The 14,835-nt window shown below is 41.6% G+C and overlaps 1 protein-coding gene across 1 annotated transcript in view; it reads left to right on the forward strand.

Annotated features, from left to right (window-relative positions):
* Window positions 1-14,835, forward strand: part of LOC137431402 (insulin-like growth factor 2 mRNA-binding protein 1) — a 147,958-nt gene that overhangs the window by 90,404 nt on the left and 42,719 nt on the right. Inside the window, exon 3 of the mRNA XM_068122698.2 lies at window positions 11,393-11,441. Within this exon, the coding sequence (XP_067978799.2) occupies window positions 11,393-11,441 (49 nt within the window). The remainder of the gene's footprint in view (window positions 1-11,392; window positions 11,442-14,835) is intronic.

Genomic DNA, 14,835 nt, shown 5'->3' on the forward strand with positions numbered 1-14,835 from the left:
TACAGAAATCATTAGCTGTACAGAAATCATTAGCTGTATAAAAATCAATAGCTGTATAGAAATCATGAGCTGTAAAAAAATGCTTAGCTGTATAAAAATCAATAGCTGTATAGAAATCAATAGCTGTATAGAAATCAATTGACTGTGTAAAAATCATTAGCTGTATAAAAATCGATAGCTGTATAAAAATCAATAGATAGCTGTATAAAAATCAATACATAGCTGTATAAAAATCATTCACTGTATAAAAATGCATAGCTGCATAAAAATCAATAGCTGTATAAAAATCATTAACTGTATAAAAATCAATAGCTGTATCAAAATCATTAGCTGGATAAAAATCAATTGCTGTGGAAAAATCAATAGCGAGCTGTATAAAAATGATTAGCTGTATAAAAATCAATTGCTGTGTAAAAATCATTAGCTGTATAAAAATCATTAGCTGTATAAAAATCAATAGCTGTATAAAATCAATAGCTGTATAAAAATCATTAACTGCATAGAAATCAATTGCTGTGTAAAAATCATTAGCTGTATAAAAATCAATAGATAGCTGTATAAAAATCATTCGCTGTATAAAAATCCATAGCTGTATAAAAATCAATAGCTGGATAGAAATCATTAACTGTATAAAAATCAACAGCTGAATAAAAATCATTAGCTGTATAGAGATCAATTGCTGTGGAAAAATCGATAGCGAGCTGTGTAAAATGACTAGCTGTATAAAAATCAATTGCTGTGTAAAAATCAGAAGCTGTATAAAAATTGATAGCTGCATAAAAATCGATAGCTGTATAAAAATCATTGGCTGTATAAAAATCATTAGCTGTATAAAATCAATAGCTGTATAAAATCAATAGCTGTATAAAATCAATAGCTGTATAAAAATCAATAGATAGCTGTATAAAAATCAATAGCTGTATAAAAATCAATATCTGGCTGTATAAAAAATCAATAGCTAGCTGTGTAAAAATCAATAGCTAGCTGTATAAAAATCATTGGCTGTATCGAAATCATTAGCTGCATAGAAATCAATAGCTGTATAAAAATCATTAGCTGGATAGAAATCATTAGCTGTACAGAAATCATTAGCTGTATAAAAATCAATAGCTGTATAAAAAACATTAGCTACATAAAAATAGATAGCTGTATAAAAATCAATAGATAGCTGTATAAAAATAATTCGCTGTATAAAAATCAATAGCTGTATAGAAATCAATAGCTGTATAAAAATCAAAAACTGTATAAAAATCAATAGCTGTATAAAAATCATTAGCTGTATAAAAATTATTAGCTGTATAAAAATCAATTGGTGTAAAAATCATGAGCTGGATAAAAATCATTAGCTGTATAAAAATCAATAGCTGTATAAAAATCAACAACTAAAAACCATTCGCTGTATGAAAATCATTGGCTGTATAAAAATCAATAGCTGCATAAAAATCAATATCTGTATAGAAATCAACAGCTGTAGAGAAATCAATAAATAGCTGTATAAAAGTCATTCACTATATAGAAATCAATTGCTCTATAAAAATCATTAGCTGTATAAACACATTAGCTGTATAAAAATCATTAGCTGTATAAAATTCAATGGCTGAATAAAAATCAATAACTAAAAATCATTAGCTGTACAAAAATCATGAGCTGCATAAAAATCAATAGCTGTATAAAAATCAATAGCTGTATAAAAATCAATAGCTGTATAAAAATCATTAACTGTATAAGAATCAATAGCTAGCTGTATAAAAAATCAATAGCTGGCTGTATAAAAATCAATAGCTAGCTGTGTAAAAATCAATAGCCACCTGTATAAAAATCAATATCTAGCTGTATAAAAATCAATAGCTATTTTAAAAATCATTAGCTGTATAAAAACCAATTCCTGTATAGAAATCAATAGCTGTATAAAAACAATTAACAGCATAAAAATAATTAACTGCATAAAAATCATTACATGCATAAAAATCATTAGCTGTATAAACATCATTAACTGTATAAAAATCATTAGCTGTATAAAAATCAATAGCTGCATAAAAAGCATTCGCTGTATAAAAATCAATAGCTGTATAAAAATCAATACATAGCTGTATAAAAATCAATACATAGCTGTATAAAAATCATTCACTGTATAAAAATTAATAGCTGCATAAAAATCAATAGCTGTATAAAAATCATTAACTGTATAAAAATCATGAGCTGGATAAAAATCAATAGCTGTATAAAAATCATTAACTGTATAAAAATCATGAGCTGGATAAAAATCAATAGCTGTATAAAAATCAATAGCTGTATAGAAATCAATTGCTATGGAAAAATCAATAGCTAGCTGTATAAAAATGATTAGCTGTATAAAAATCATTAGCTGTCTAAAAATCATTAGCTGTATTATAATCAAATTATTATAATCAAACTGTATTAAAATCAATAGCTGTATAAAAATCAATAGCTGTATAAAATCAATAGCTGAATAAAAATCATTAACTGTATAAAAAATCATTAACTGTAGAAAAACCAATAGCTGTATAAAAATCAATAGCTGGCTGTATAAAAAAAATCAATAGCTAGCTGTGTAAAAATCAATAGCTAGCTGTAAAAATCTATAGCTAGCTGTATAAAAATCAATAGCTAGCTGTATAAAAATCATTAGCTGTATAGAAATCATTAGCTGTATAGAAATCATTAGCTGTATAGAAATCATTAGCTGTATAGAAATCATTAGCTGTATAGAAATCATTAGCTGTATAGAAATCAATAGCTGTATAGAAATCAATAGCTGTATAAAAATCAATAGCTGTATAAAAATCAATAGCTGTATAAAAATCAATAGCTGTATAAAAATAATTCGCTGCATAAAAATCAATAAAAAAAATAAATCAATACAACAACAAACAACATGCATTTTAAGGCCATTTTCCCTGCTGGAGCGGGGTTTAGCCTTGCGGTCCCCATGACAATCTTCTCCATTTTGCCCTATTTTCTGCATCTCTCCTTGTTAACCCCCTTGCCCGCATTTCTTCTTCCACCATCTTTAGCCATGTCTTTCTCGGTCTTCCCCGTCCTCTACTTCCTCTACATTCATTTCCATCACTCTTCTCAACCAGTCATTTTCATCCTTCCTCAACACATGACCAAACCATCTCAACCTGTTCCTCTTCACAGCATCAATCACAGGCTCTATTCCCATCATCTTTCGCAATTCATAATTTGTCTTCCTCTCTCTCAACGATACTCCGCACATCCACTGAACCATTCGCATTTCCACCCTTTCCAACCTTCGTTGCTGCTCTACGTTCATTACCCATGTCTCGCTCCCATAAATCATAACACTTCTCACACATACAGCATACACCTTTCCCTTCAGCTTCAACGACACTCCCCTCCTCATCAGTACGCCACTCAGTTCCCGAAACTTCTTCCATGCACATCTCACTCTTGCAACCGTTGCCGAGTCTGATCCACCTTCTCCATTCAGCATGTCTCCGAGGTAGCAAAATGTTTTCACACCTTCCAGCTTCACGCCGTCTCCAAGATCCAACCCAACACTTCCTCCAACTGCAGCTCCCTCTGTGCACACCTTACATTTGAATGCAGCCGCCACACCGGCCAACGACCCCCCCAGACCACCACATTTTTGATGAACCCACTCAGCGCACACCGCACATTGAATAGAGTTCACTCCGACACCCCTCCTGCACACAGCACATGGCCACTTCCCAGTTCTCTCCACCCCACCACCTGCCATCGCCCTCGTCCCTCCCACATTCACCCCCAGACCTCCGTCTCCATACATTCCCTCCACCTGCCCATCCCCTCCTTCAGTCCATCCACACCCTCCGCAATAAACACCAGACCATCTGCACACAACAACTCCCATGGCAAACCCTCCCCCACGTTCTGAGCCAGCACCCCCATCACAGCCACAAATAGTAGTGGACTCAGCACCGACCCCCGATGCACTCCCATCCCCACCCCAAACCCACCACTGTTCCCGTCCCTCGCCCCTACAGCTGTGCGCGCTCTTTTGTACACTGCCATCACCACTCCGATCAACCACCCCTCCACCCCCAACCCCCTCAATGCCCATGCCAACACTTCACACGGAACCCTATCGAATGCTCTCTCCAGATCAACAAACCCAAGAAACAACCTCTTCCTCCTCTCCATGCACTTCCCCCGCAACCGCCCCACAATAAAGAGCGCGTCTGTCCTTCATCTTCCTGGCATAAATCCAAACTGCATCTCGTCGATCCTCACCCTCCTCCCCATCCTCCTCCCCAACACCCCCTCCAATACCTTCATTCCATGCTCCAATACGTTTATCGCTCGGTACGAGCCACACTCCAGAGGGTCACCTTTCCCCTTGTATAGAGGGACGAGGGTACTCAGTTCCCAATCCACTGGAATGCGGCCTTCTTTCACCACCAGATTACAGATCTCTGTCATTCTCTTCACACCCCAACTTCCTAATGCCTTCAACATATCTCCCACAACTCCCGTCGGCCCTCCCACCTTTTTACTCTTCATTGCTTTTATTGCTTCCTCAACTTCCTTCTCAGTTATCTTCTCTGCCGGTCCTAAAACTGGGTTACTCTCTATGTTGCCATCCCATTGACCCCCCACACCTCCCGCCGCCCCCCCCCCCGCTCCTCCACTCCCCATTGCCTCCCAAACCCCCCCCCCCCACCCCCAGCCATCCTCCCTGCCGGTCCCAAAACTGGGCCGCTCTCCATGCTGCCATCCCACCCACTCCCCGCATTCAGCAGCATCTCCACACATCGTCCCCATTCTCCCTCAACTCCATCTGGGTCCACAACGACCTGTCCCACTCCATCCCTCAAGCAACTCACCCCCACCACATCACACCCCTCCCTCGCCATCTGCCCTGCAATCCTGAACACCGCTCTCTGACCCTCTTCTGAACCCAAGCTCCATCCGAACATTTTCATACATGCCCCCTGCGCCTCCCCAACCCCTCCCCTTGCAGCCTTCCTGGCTGCCCTACAACTCCCATGCTCTGCCCCTTCCGCTCCCGTACTCCTCGCCCCCCGGTACTCCCCGAACCTCCGCCTCCTCCCTCCAACCTCCCCATCCCACCATCATGCCTCCGAGCGCCTCGGCGGTCCCCCCGTCCATCCACACACCTCACCAACGGCTCCCAACAGACTATCTTTCACCGACATCCAACCACACTCAAGCCCAACCACATCATCCTCCACCCCACTCAGCCTCCCTTCCAATGCCTCCCCCACCACCACCTCCCCCAACCTCCACACCTCCACTCTCGGTCGGCACCTCACCCGCCGAGCTCCCCTCGCACACCTCACCCCCATGTCGCAGACAACCAAGTGGTGCTGTGAAACAGCCTCCTCCCCCGGGATCACCTTTGTGTCCCGGAGGTGCCCCCCATCTCGCCCACGCACCACCAGGCAGTCAACGGTTGTCGTCGACCCACCCGACGTGTATGTAACAAGCTCACCATCCTCTTTCTGGAACTGAGTACCACAAACCAACAAATCAGCCCCATCAGCAAACTCCAAAATCCTTTCACCTTCTCCACCTCTCACACCATATCCGCAACCCCCATGAACTCCCCCAAAACCGTCCACACTCATTTCCACACGTCCATCCAGGCCTCCCCCCACCACAAACCCCCCCCATCCCCCATGCCCTCCACCAGCCTCTCCATCGCACACCAGAACCCGTCCCTCTCTTCATCGCTCCGACCAACCCGTGGAGCACATCCCGAGATGACGCTCACCAAGAGCTCCCCAATCATCACTCTCACCACCATCAACCCATCACCCACTCCAGTCACACCCACCACACCGTCCACAAACTCCCCAGAAAACAGGACACCAACACCACTCACGCCCCCCCGGGCACCCACACCACTCACGCCCCCCCGGGCACCCCCGCCACACAAACCTGCATCTCTGTCCCTGCCCACCCCCCACCACCCACCACCCCCCCACCATCCCCCCACCACCTCCCCTCCATCCCGTCCCCTGCACACAACACATGTCCACTCCTCCTCTGACAAACACCTCCACCACTTCTCCCGATCCCCCCGCCACCGTCCCCACACTCCATGCCCCAAACCCCAGAAACCGATCTCCACCCCGCCCACATGCAGCTGTAATTGTCATGGCTCTCCCTTTGAGGCAATGTTTTTATGGCCGGATGCCCTTCCTGACGCCAACCCTCTTACTCTTAGTCGCCTCTTACGACACGCAGGGATACGGTATACCTATTCTAACCAGGGTACACACCGGGATAAAGCTTTGAATAAAACCAAACTGGTTTAATCTCGAACGAATAAACGGAGAATGAAATCAATAATAACTATATACAATGAAGTAAAATAATCCGATAAAAACTAAGGCGTCAAGTCACAAGCACAGACGGGGCGAGGGACACAAAATGGCGACTTATCTCTGGTGAGTGGTGGCAGCGGTTGAGAGGATGGGCACGGAGCAGGCGATGAGATGAGCAGGACAACGAAGAGATGATGAGCCGAACAGGACCATCAACACAACAGGCAATGGTGGAGGATGATAACACCAATGCCAAAGCAGGCAGGCAGGATGACCTCCTTAAAGCTCTCCTTCTTAGGAAGACCAATCTCCTCAGAATACCAGTTCTCACCAAAAACGTGAGCTCCTCTCCTCAGGCTCGCAGTATAGTTAATTCTCCTCAGGCTCGCGGTACAGTTAATTCTCCTCAGGCTGGCGGTACAGTTAATTCTCCTCAGGCTCGCGTTTCAGTTAATTCTCCTTACTCCACGCGAGCTCCTCAGCACACGCCAGAATGCGCCATCGCCATCTTGAATCATATATATATATAATTATATATACTAGGGCATGCCCGTACTATATCTATATCTAAAATTATATCCCCCCCCTCTATTTACATGAAATGGTTTGGTCCAAAGCGAACGGCTTGCGAGTACGGTGACAATCCCCCCCCTCTATTTACATGCAATGGTTTGGTCCAAAGCGAACGGCTTCCGGAGTTTGGTAAAGAAATCGCCATCGCGTGCACAAACGCGCAGGAAAGCGAATGAATCGCAAATTCGTTTTTATTAGTTGTAAAACATAGTTTAACGCCAACATAGTTTGCAAACGTGAAATAAATGAATACGCTCTCAAATGTGCCATCCGAGGCAGAGTGTGCCCGCCACGTTCGGCACACGCGATCGTTCGCTGCTCTCTGATTGGTTGAATCGTTTTTTGGACATAGCTCGGTAAGTAATTGTCCGATTAATATGAAACCTTGAAAAGGCACATCCTCGGGTCCCCAGCAATATACCTGGCAAGTTAAAAGTATATCGGACCCGTGGTTGTCGAGAAACAGCGGTCACAGACAAACGTACAGACAGACAGAGATTACTGGAATTATAGATAGATAGATATATATATATATATATATATATATATATATATATATATATATATATATATATATATATATATATATATATATATATATAATTATATATATATGTATATATGTACAGTGGTACCTCGGCTTACGAGTGCCCCAACGTACGAGTTTTTCGGGATACGAGCCGTCGCTCGGGCGGTTTGTTGCTTTGGGATACGAGCCGAGATCCGATGTACGAGCTCAAAAAATTTATTTTTTTGAATTTTCCGGTTGTGGCTTCCGGTTCCGGTCACGCGGTTATCTTGCCGTGAAAGCATCTCTGCTTGGATATAAAACACGCAATCGTCGAAATACATGAGCGAGGAATCTCCTTGCTCCAGCCGGTGACGTCATCGGCGGGGATCCCCACCTCCAGAGTGGCTGGTCACGTGACCGCCAAAGCGTGTCGCGCGTGCGGGTATAATGAGCTACACCTGTGGATCACGTGACCACGGAAGCACGCCTCGCTTGAGAGGCATGGCTTTCGGTTTGCGTTTTGCTTTATAAGGCGCGATAAATGGGCTTTTGAGTGTTAGCGGTTCATGGCGTTGACGGTTCATGGCGGTTCATGGCGGTTCATGGCGGTTGACGGTTCATGACGGTTCATGACGGTTCATGACGGTTCATGACGGTTCATGACGGTTCATGACGGTTCATGACGGTTCATGGCGTTGACGGTCAAAAACCCATTACATCAATTTTACCAGGCACTGTACAGTAAGTACAGTGGACACCAAATGCACGGTGGAAGGCTAGAAGTAGAAGATCGTCCAAGACAAGTGAGAATAAGCCATACTTTGGAGGAGATGACGTCATTCGCTGGTCCGATAACCAAAGATGTGGTATAAAAAACCAGGTGAGCTAACAATGCAGCAATGAAGGAATTCGGCCAAGGCACCGGCACACAACGACCTACCTACATCGAAAGACTCAATGCCAATGGTGACAGAAGCCAAGACAGCCGGCTTAAACACCGCCGAAAGACCACGGTGTACCAACTTACGATGCAGAACATCTTGCACTTAATATGATGACAACAGGTGCCATCCTCTGACGTACCATTACAGGTACAGGTACAGTACACGTGAGCACAGAGCAAAAGTTCACTGAAACCGAGATTAAGAAAAAAGAAAAAACACCTCGTGGTCCGTGCTCGATATCCGAGTTTCAATCTTTTCAAACACATGATGCTCTCGGTCACGGTATCTCCTGCGAGCTGCTTCTCCTTCAACCACACAAACAACAACTTCTCCATATCTTCATGGATAGAGGTCCGGAGCTTTGAAATAATCGTAACGCCCTTGGCTGGCGTTATAGCCTTTATGGACTCCTTCTGCTTCAAAATCGTACATATCGTAGAAGGAGTACGATCGTACTGCCTCGCCAAGTCGACAACACGCACACCTCACCTGGCATGCTCTTCTCCTCTGCTTAATAAAACCAGTTTATTTCTTTACATTCTCTTGTATTATGTACAGTATATACGAGGTCGTGCTTGTTTATACATTATTTGTTATTTATAAAGTACATTTTTGTTATTTAAAAGCACCTAACAAAAAAAATTGGTGTTTTTTTTTTGAGGCTGGAACGGATTAATAGCATTTCAATGCATTTGAATGGGAAAATTTGCTTTGACTTACGAGCGATTTGGCTTACGAGCTCCGTCACAGAACGGATTAAACTCGTAAGCCGAGGTACCACTGTATATATATGTATATATGTATATATATATATATATATATATATATATATATATATATATATATATATATATATATATATATATATATATATATATATATATAATCAATAGCTGTATCAATAGGTGAATAATAAATCAATCAATAGGTGTATAATAGGTGTATAATAAATAATAGGATAAATAAATAATAAATAAATCGGATATTATAATATAGATAAATTTAAATAAATAAAATAAATAAATAGGATAAATAAATAGGATAAATAATAAATAATAGGTGTATAATAAATCAATAATATAAATCAATAGGTGTATAAAAATCAATAGCTGTATAGAAATCAATAGCTGTATAGAAATCATTAGGTGTATAAAAATCAATAGCTGAATAAAAATCAATAGGTGTATAAAAATCAATAGCTGTATAGAAATCAATAGCTGTATAGAAATCATTAGCTGTATAAAAATCAATAGCTGTATAGAAATCAATAGCTGTATAGAAATCCTTAGCTGTATAAAAATCAATAGCTGTATAAAAATCAATAGCTGTATAAAAATCAATAGCTGTATAAAAATCAATAGCTGTATAAAAATCAATAGCTGTATAAAAATCATTAGCTGTATATAAATCAATAGCTAGCTGTATAAAAATCATTAGCTGTTAAAAAATTGTGAGCTGTTTAAAAATCATTCGCTATATTAAAGGTTTTTCCACATTTTTGAAGCTCATCCAGTCTATGTCTGTCCATATGGATATCTGTGCCATTTATGTTTACAGCAGTAAGGAAATCCGGAAGCACAAAAAAGAATTGGTTTCAAAGTTGGCACATTAGCACCGATAGGATTAATTCATGTTTTTTGCTTACTTACTGGTCATTCCCTTCTCTCTTTTTTATCTCTCCATTTTTTGGTCATTCATCCTTGATCTTTCACTCCTAATATTTTCACTGAGAGAGTTTGAGATAATGAAAAATCTAGACAAAATAAATGCAGAAGATTTTTCAGCAGAATGGAAAGTGATCGGACCAGGGGCTACATACAGTTTGAGTAAAGCAGAGGAGAGTTAGGACTGTGGTAAGGCAGAGGTCATTCATTTAGAGAGTAGTTAATGCTTGGAATAGTTTCTCAGAATGGTAGTGGCAGTAGAAACAGGTGATAGGTTAAAAACTGAAATTAGGTACCCAGAAGCATTGGGGATAGAAGGGTAAATGGATATTGGCAGCAACGGCCGGTAGCTTGAGTACGGATGGGTGATTGCATAGTTGAGATTGTAATGTCTTTGAGAGATTTTCATTAAAGATTGAATGTGTTGTCATTGTTTGCTTCCATGTCAGAATCATTCCTTTCCTGAAAACATCCATAATTTCTCCAAAGGCAAAAAAATAAAAATAAGAATAAAATAATACTCATTAAAATACCATAATAAATTCAGGAATAAATAACCCCCAGTCATGTACCTGCTCCATTTTTCTCCTCTTCACACCACTGCACCTACTGAAATGAAGTTGTTTATAAACTGACTGAATGAATGAGGTGTTGATGTGGCATAAACATGATGGCCCAAATGGCCTCCTGCATCCAAGTTTCTTGGATATCCTTCTAATTCTTCATCCAGTCCTTTTGATCTTTGCCAAAGACTACGTAAATCCATCGCCTTTGACCTACAACTGACCCTTGATCTTCGATCCACTCCTCACATTTGATCCTGCTCCTTACTTTATAATCCTCACTCCACCCCCAATCCACTTTTGCCCAAAATGCCAACTGTTCTGCATTTCCCCTGTACTGTCTAACACTTATTAGCCCTTCCTTCAGGAAGCGTCTTTTTCAATGATAAAAATCCATTGTTTATTTATCTGCCAACGTAGACTGATACGAGCTTTCAAAAAGACTACAATCCCTTGGTATTTTGGTATACAGTGGTTAGGGATGCATTAAATGACTGTAGTAAATGTACGCATTTATTGTATTGCTCTGCTTTATCAGTTTATTCATTGTAATTGTTCAATTCCTGCACTCATTGCATGTTTTTGAGCAGTATGTTTAGTTTTGGTACATTGATATTATATATATATATATATAATTATATATATATATGTTTTCTCTTTTGTTATATTTCCATATAAATTCTATAAGTTGTCCTGCTCTTCAATGAGCCTTGATATGTCCAAAAAATTTTAAAAATCTGTCAATAGTTTAATTTTGAATTGTTGAGCTGTGCCACTTAAGTGCAGCACTAACTCTGCCATTTCTCTCTTTCACCACCAGGTGTCGCAAGATCCAAGTGAGGAATATCCCACCGCAGCTGCAGTGGGAGGTGGGAATACACACCACTTCACTATGGGCACACCTGTCCAGTCGTCGTTTCAACGTTTTCTATTTCTTTATATGTTCAATTAAATGTTATTTACCAAGCTGATGATCGAATATCTAATGAAAGGTATTGCAAGGTGTAACAAGATGAAATCAAATAAACTGCCTTGAGAGCTATGCATCGGTTTCAAAAAAATAAAGGAAACTGCCACGACAGCTTCTCCCCATGAAAGCTCTGCAGCAACATTTTCGCTTGCAGTGTGCACTATCGAGTTTTGCCATGCGTGCTTTAATTGACTCAAAATGCATTTGGGAGCACTTTATCAGAGTTCATCTGTCTTTGGCAAATTAAATAGGATTTGCTTTTTCTTTTTTTTTCTCACGGTTTACATCAACTACGCGATTCCCAGACCTCATGCAATATGTCAATATATATCAATATATATATCAATATACAGACTTGGCATTTAATATGGAATATTTTTTTTTTTCTTGCCTTGGGTTTACTTTCTTAACTCAGTATATCAATCTGGTGGGTTTCTTTTACACTTTGGTGATTTATTTGTTAAAAGAACCATGTCACTGATTGTCTGTCACAGCAAGAAGTCAACAACAGGATTATATCACAGGTGGCGTGGCAAAATGTACGGACAGGTGCATTTGATAATTGGCTTCACAGTTGGGTATACAAGGGTTGTTGCGTTCTGTATTAGTGGAAAACAACTGTTGCACGTCTCCAAAAGTTATTGCCGCTTCCTCTGGAGATGGTCCGTCAACTCGACAATGCTGTTTGTCATGGAGTGGTGGCTTTATGAAATTACGGCATGACACAGCGTGCTATTGCTCGGCAGTATGGCATCACTCAAGGTCAGGTGTCAAAGATCCTGAAACGAAATGCTCAGAGGGGTGTCCCTACTCCAATACCGAGGCCAGGACGTCCCCGCAGAACCACAAGGAAGTATGATCGCCAGCTGCACCGGTTAGTCCGCAATGGCCGTACCAAGTCAGCTAATCGGCTTAGGGCTGAGTGGCAGCAACTGACAAATGTGCCTGTATCCAGAAGGCTAGTCAACCAACGACTGGTTCAAGCAGGCTATCGTGCCAGGCGTCCCCTGAGAAAGCCACGCCTGACCAGACAACACCACCAGCGCCGATTGCAGTGGGCCAGAGAGCACCGTCAATGGCAGCCAGGACACTGGAATCACGTGATCTTCAGTGACGAGTCTAGATTTCTGGTCTATCGTCAAGATGGCCGTGTCCGAGTGCACAGACAAGTGCATGAAGCCTACAACAAAGATTGTATAGTGCCAAGAGTCCAAGCTAGAGGTGGTGGGGTGACCGTTTGGGCTGCTTTTCATGCAGGGGGCAAAACTGACCTGGTTGTTCTGAATGGAAACCTGAACCAGTTCAAGTCCAGGGCCTTTCTGGAAGAAACATTGCTTCCATTTGCTCGTGCAGCCTTTCGAGGAAACTTTGTCATCCAAGATGACAATGCACGGCCTCATCGTGCTCGCATGATCCAACACTTTCTTGCTGACCGTGGTGTAGAGCATATGGAGTGGCCTGCCATGTCCCCGGATATGAATCCGATAGAGAACTTGTGGGCAGAATTAACGCGTCAAATCGACCACTTGGACGAGCAGCCGACCTCTGCGCGTGAATTGCAGCAGGCTATTGTCACTGCATGGCAAGCGATTCCTGTCCAAACCTTGGCAAATCTCGTGAACAGCATGCCTCAACGTGTACGTGCTCTCCTGAATGCTCGTGGGGGTTACACGAAGTACTGAACTGTAATTTTACTGTCCGTAATCCCAGTCGTAATTTAACTTTTGTTTTTGTTAAAAAAAAATTTGGCTAATGTGCAAAATAAAGACATACTTCTGGAAAACGTACAGAAGTTTAACACAGTACTGTCCATGAATTGAGTTCGATATCAGTTTACATCACTTTCAAGGATCAATTTATTTGTTTAGAAATGTCAAATGTGGTTTTTGTTTCTTTTAAAGGTCACATTAAGAAAATCTAGAATAATTTCAACATAATTCCAATGAACTTTTGGTTCTAAGACATCTTGAAAAGTAAGTTCACCCCCACAAAAAAAATATTCCATATTAAATGCCAGGTATATATACACTGTATACACTATACAGTCATGTGAAAAAGTAAGTACACCCCATGTAAAGTTTTGACTTTTTCAACATATTTCAACATACAGCTATTTGATCTTCATTTCAACAATATTGATAGATAAAGGTGATATAGTAAAACAAATATCATGAAACATTTACATTTTGTAGTCCATTGTATAATTTAAATAAACAAATGCAAATTTCGCGTGTGGAAAAAGTAAGTACACCCTTGGCTCTAATAGGTGGTATTGCCCCCTTTGGCAGAAACAACCTCAAGTAGGCGTTTCTTATAACTGTCTACCAGTCTCTGACATCGACTGGGAGAAATTTTTGCCCACTCCTCCATGCAGAATTCTTTCAGCTGTGCGATGTTTGAGGGGTTTCTTGCATGCACAGCTCGTTTCAAATCTCCCCACAACATCTCAATGGGATTTAGATCCGGGCTTTGACTTGGCCATTCCAGAACCCTCCATTTCTTTGTTTTCAGCCATTCTTGGTTGATTTACTGGTATGGTTGGGGTCATTGTCATGTTACAAGGTCCACCTTCGGCTGAGCTTCAACTTTCCGACAGATGGCCTCACATTATCCTCAAGCACCCTTTGGTACAATGAAGATGATCCCCCATCCACTTTCCCATCCACTTTCTGAATAATCCTCTCCAAGAAGTTCTGTCACTCAAGCTTTTGGGTCTCACTATCTGCCATGATCTTTCCTGGGAAAACCACATTTCAAATCTGGCCTCCAAAGCCAGTCGCCGACTGGGCATCCTCCGTCGTGCGAAGTCCTTCCTTGGCACACCTGAGCTCCTCACCACATACAAGGCTTTCATCCACAGCTCAATGGAATACTGCTCTCGCCTCTGGGCTGGTGCATCTGCCTCACACCTAGCTCGTCTTCACGCTGTTGAAACCAAAGCATTCAGAATCATAGGAATCTCCCGCGATGAAGCTAACTCCAAGGGCCTCTCACTCACTCACCGCAGGCAGGTTGGTGGTCTTTCCGTCTTCTACCGACTCCTCTCTGGCCTTGCCCCCCCCCCCCCCAGCTCTCTCTGGGCTCTGTCCAGCAAATATTCCTACAGGTCGCACAAGATCTGCCTGCAACCCTCTTATGGTTAAACTGACAAAATCAAGACTCTCTGCTCACCTTCATTCCTCTTTTCTCCTGCCTCTGGAACAAACTCCCTCACTCTCTTCAATCCCACTCCACCCTCCAGGTCTTTAAAACAGCTGTTCACCACCATCTCTTATCTTCCCCCATCCAAAACA

This window comes from Myxine glutinosa, chromosome 7 (genome assembly GCF_964187855.1).
Source record: "Myxine glutinosa chromosome 7, kmMyxGlut1.1, whole genome shotgun sequence".
In the NCBI taxonomy this organism is placed as follows: domain Eukaryota; kingdom Metazoa; phylum Chordata; class Myxini; order Myxiniformes; family Myxinidae; genus Myxine; species Myxine glutinosa.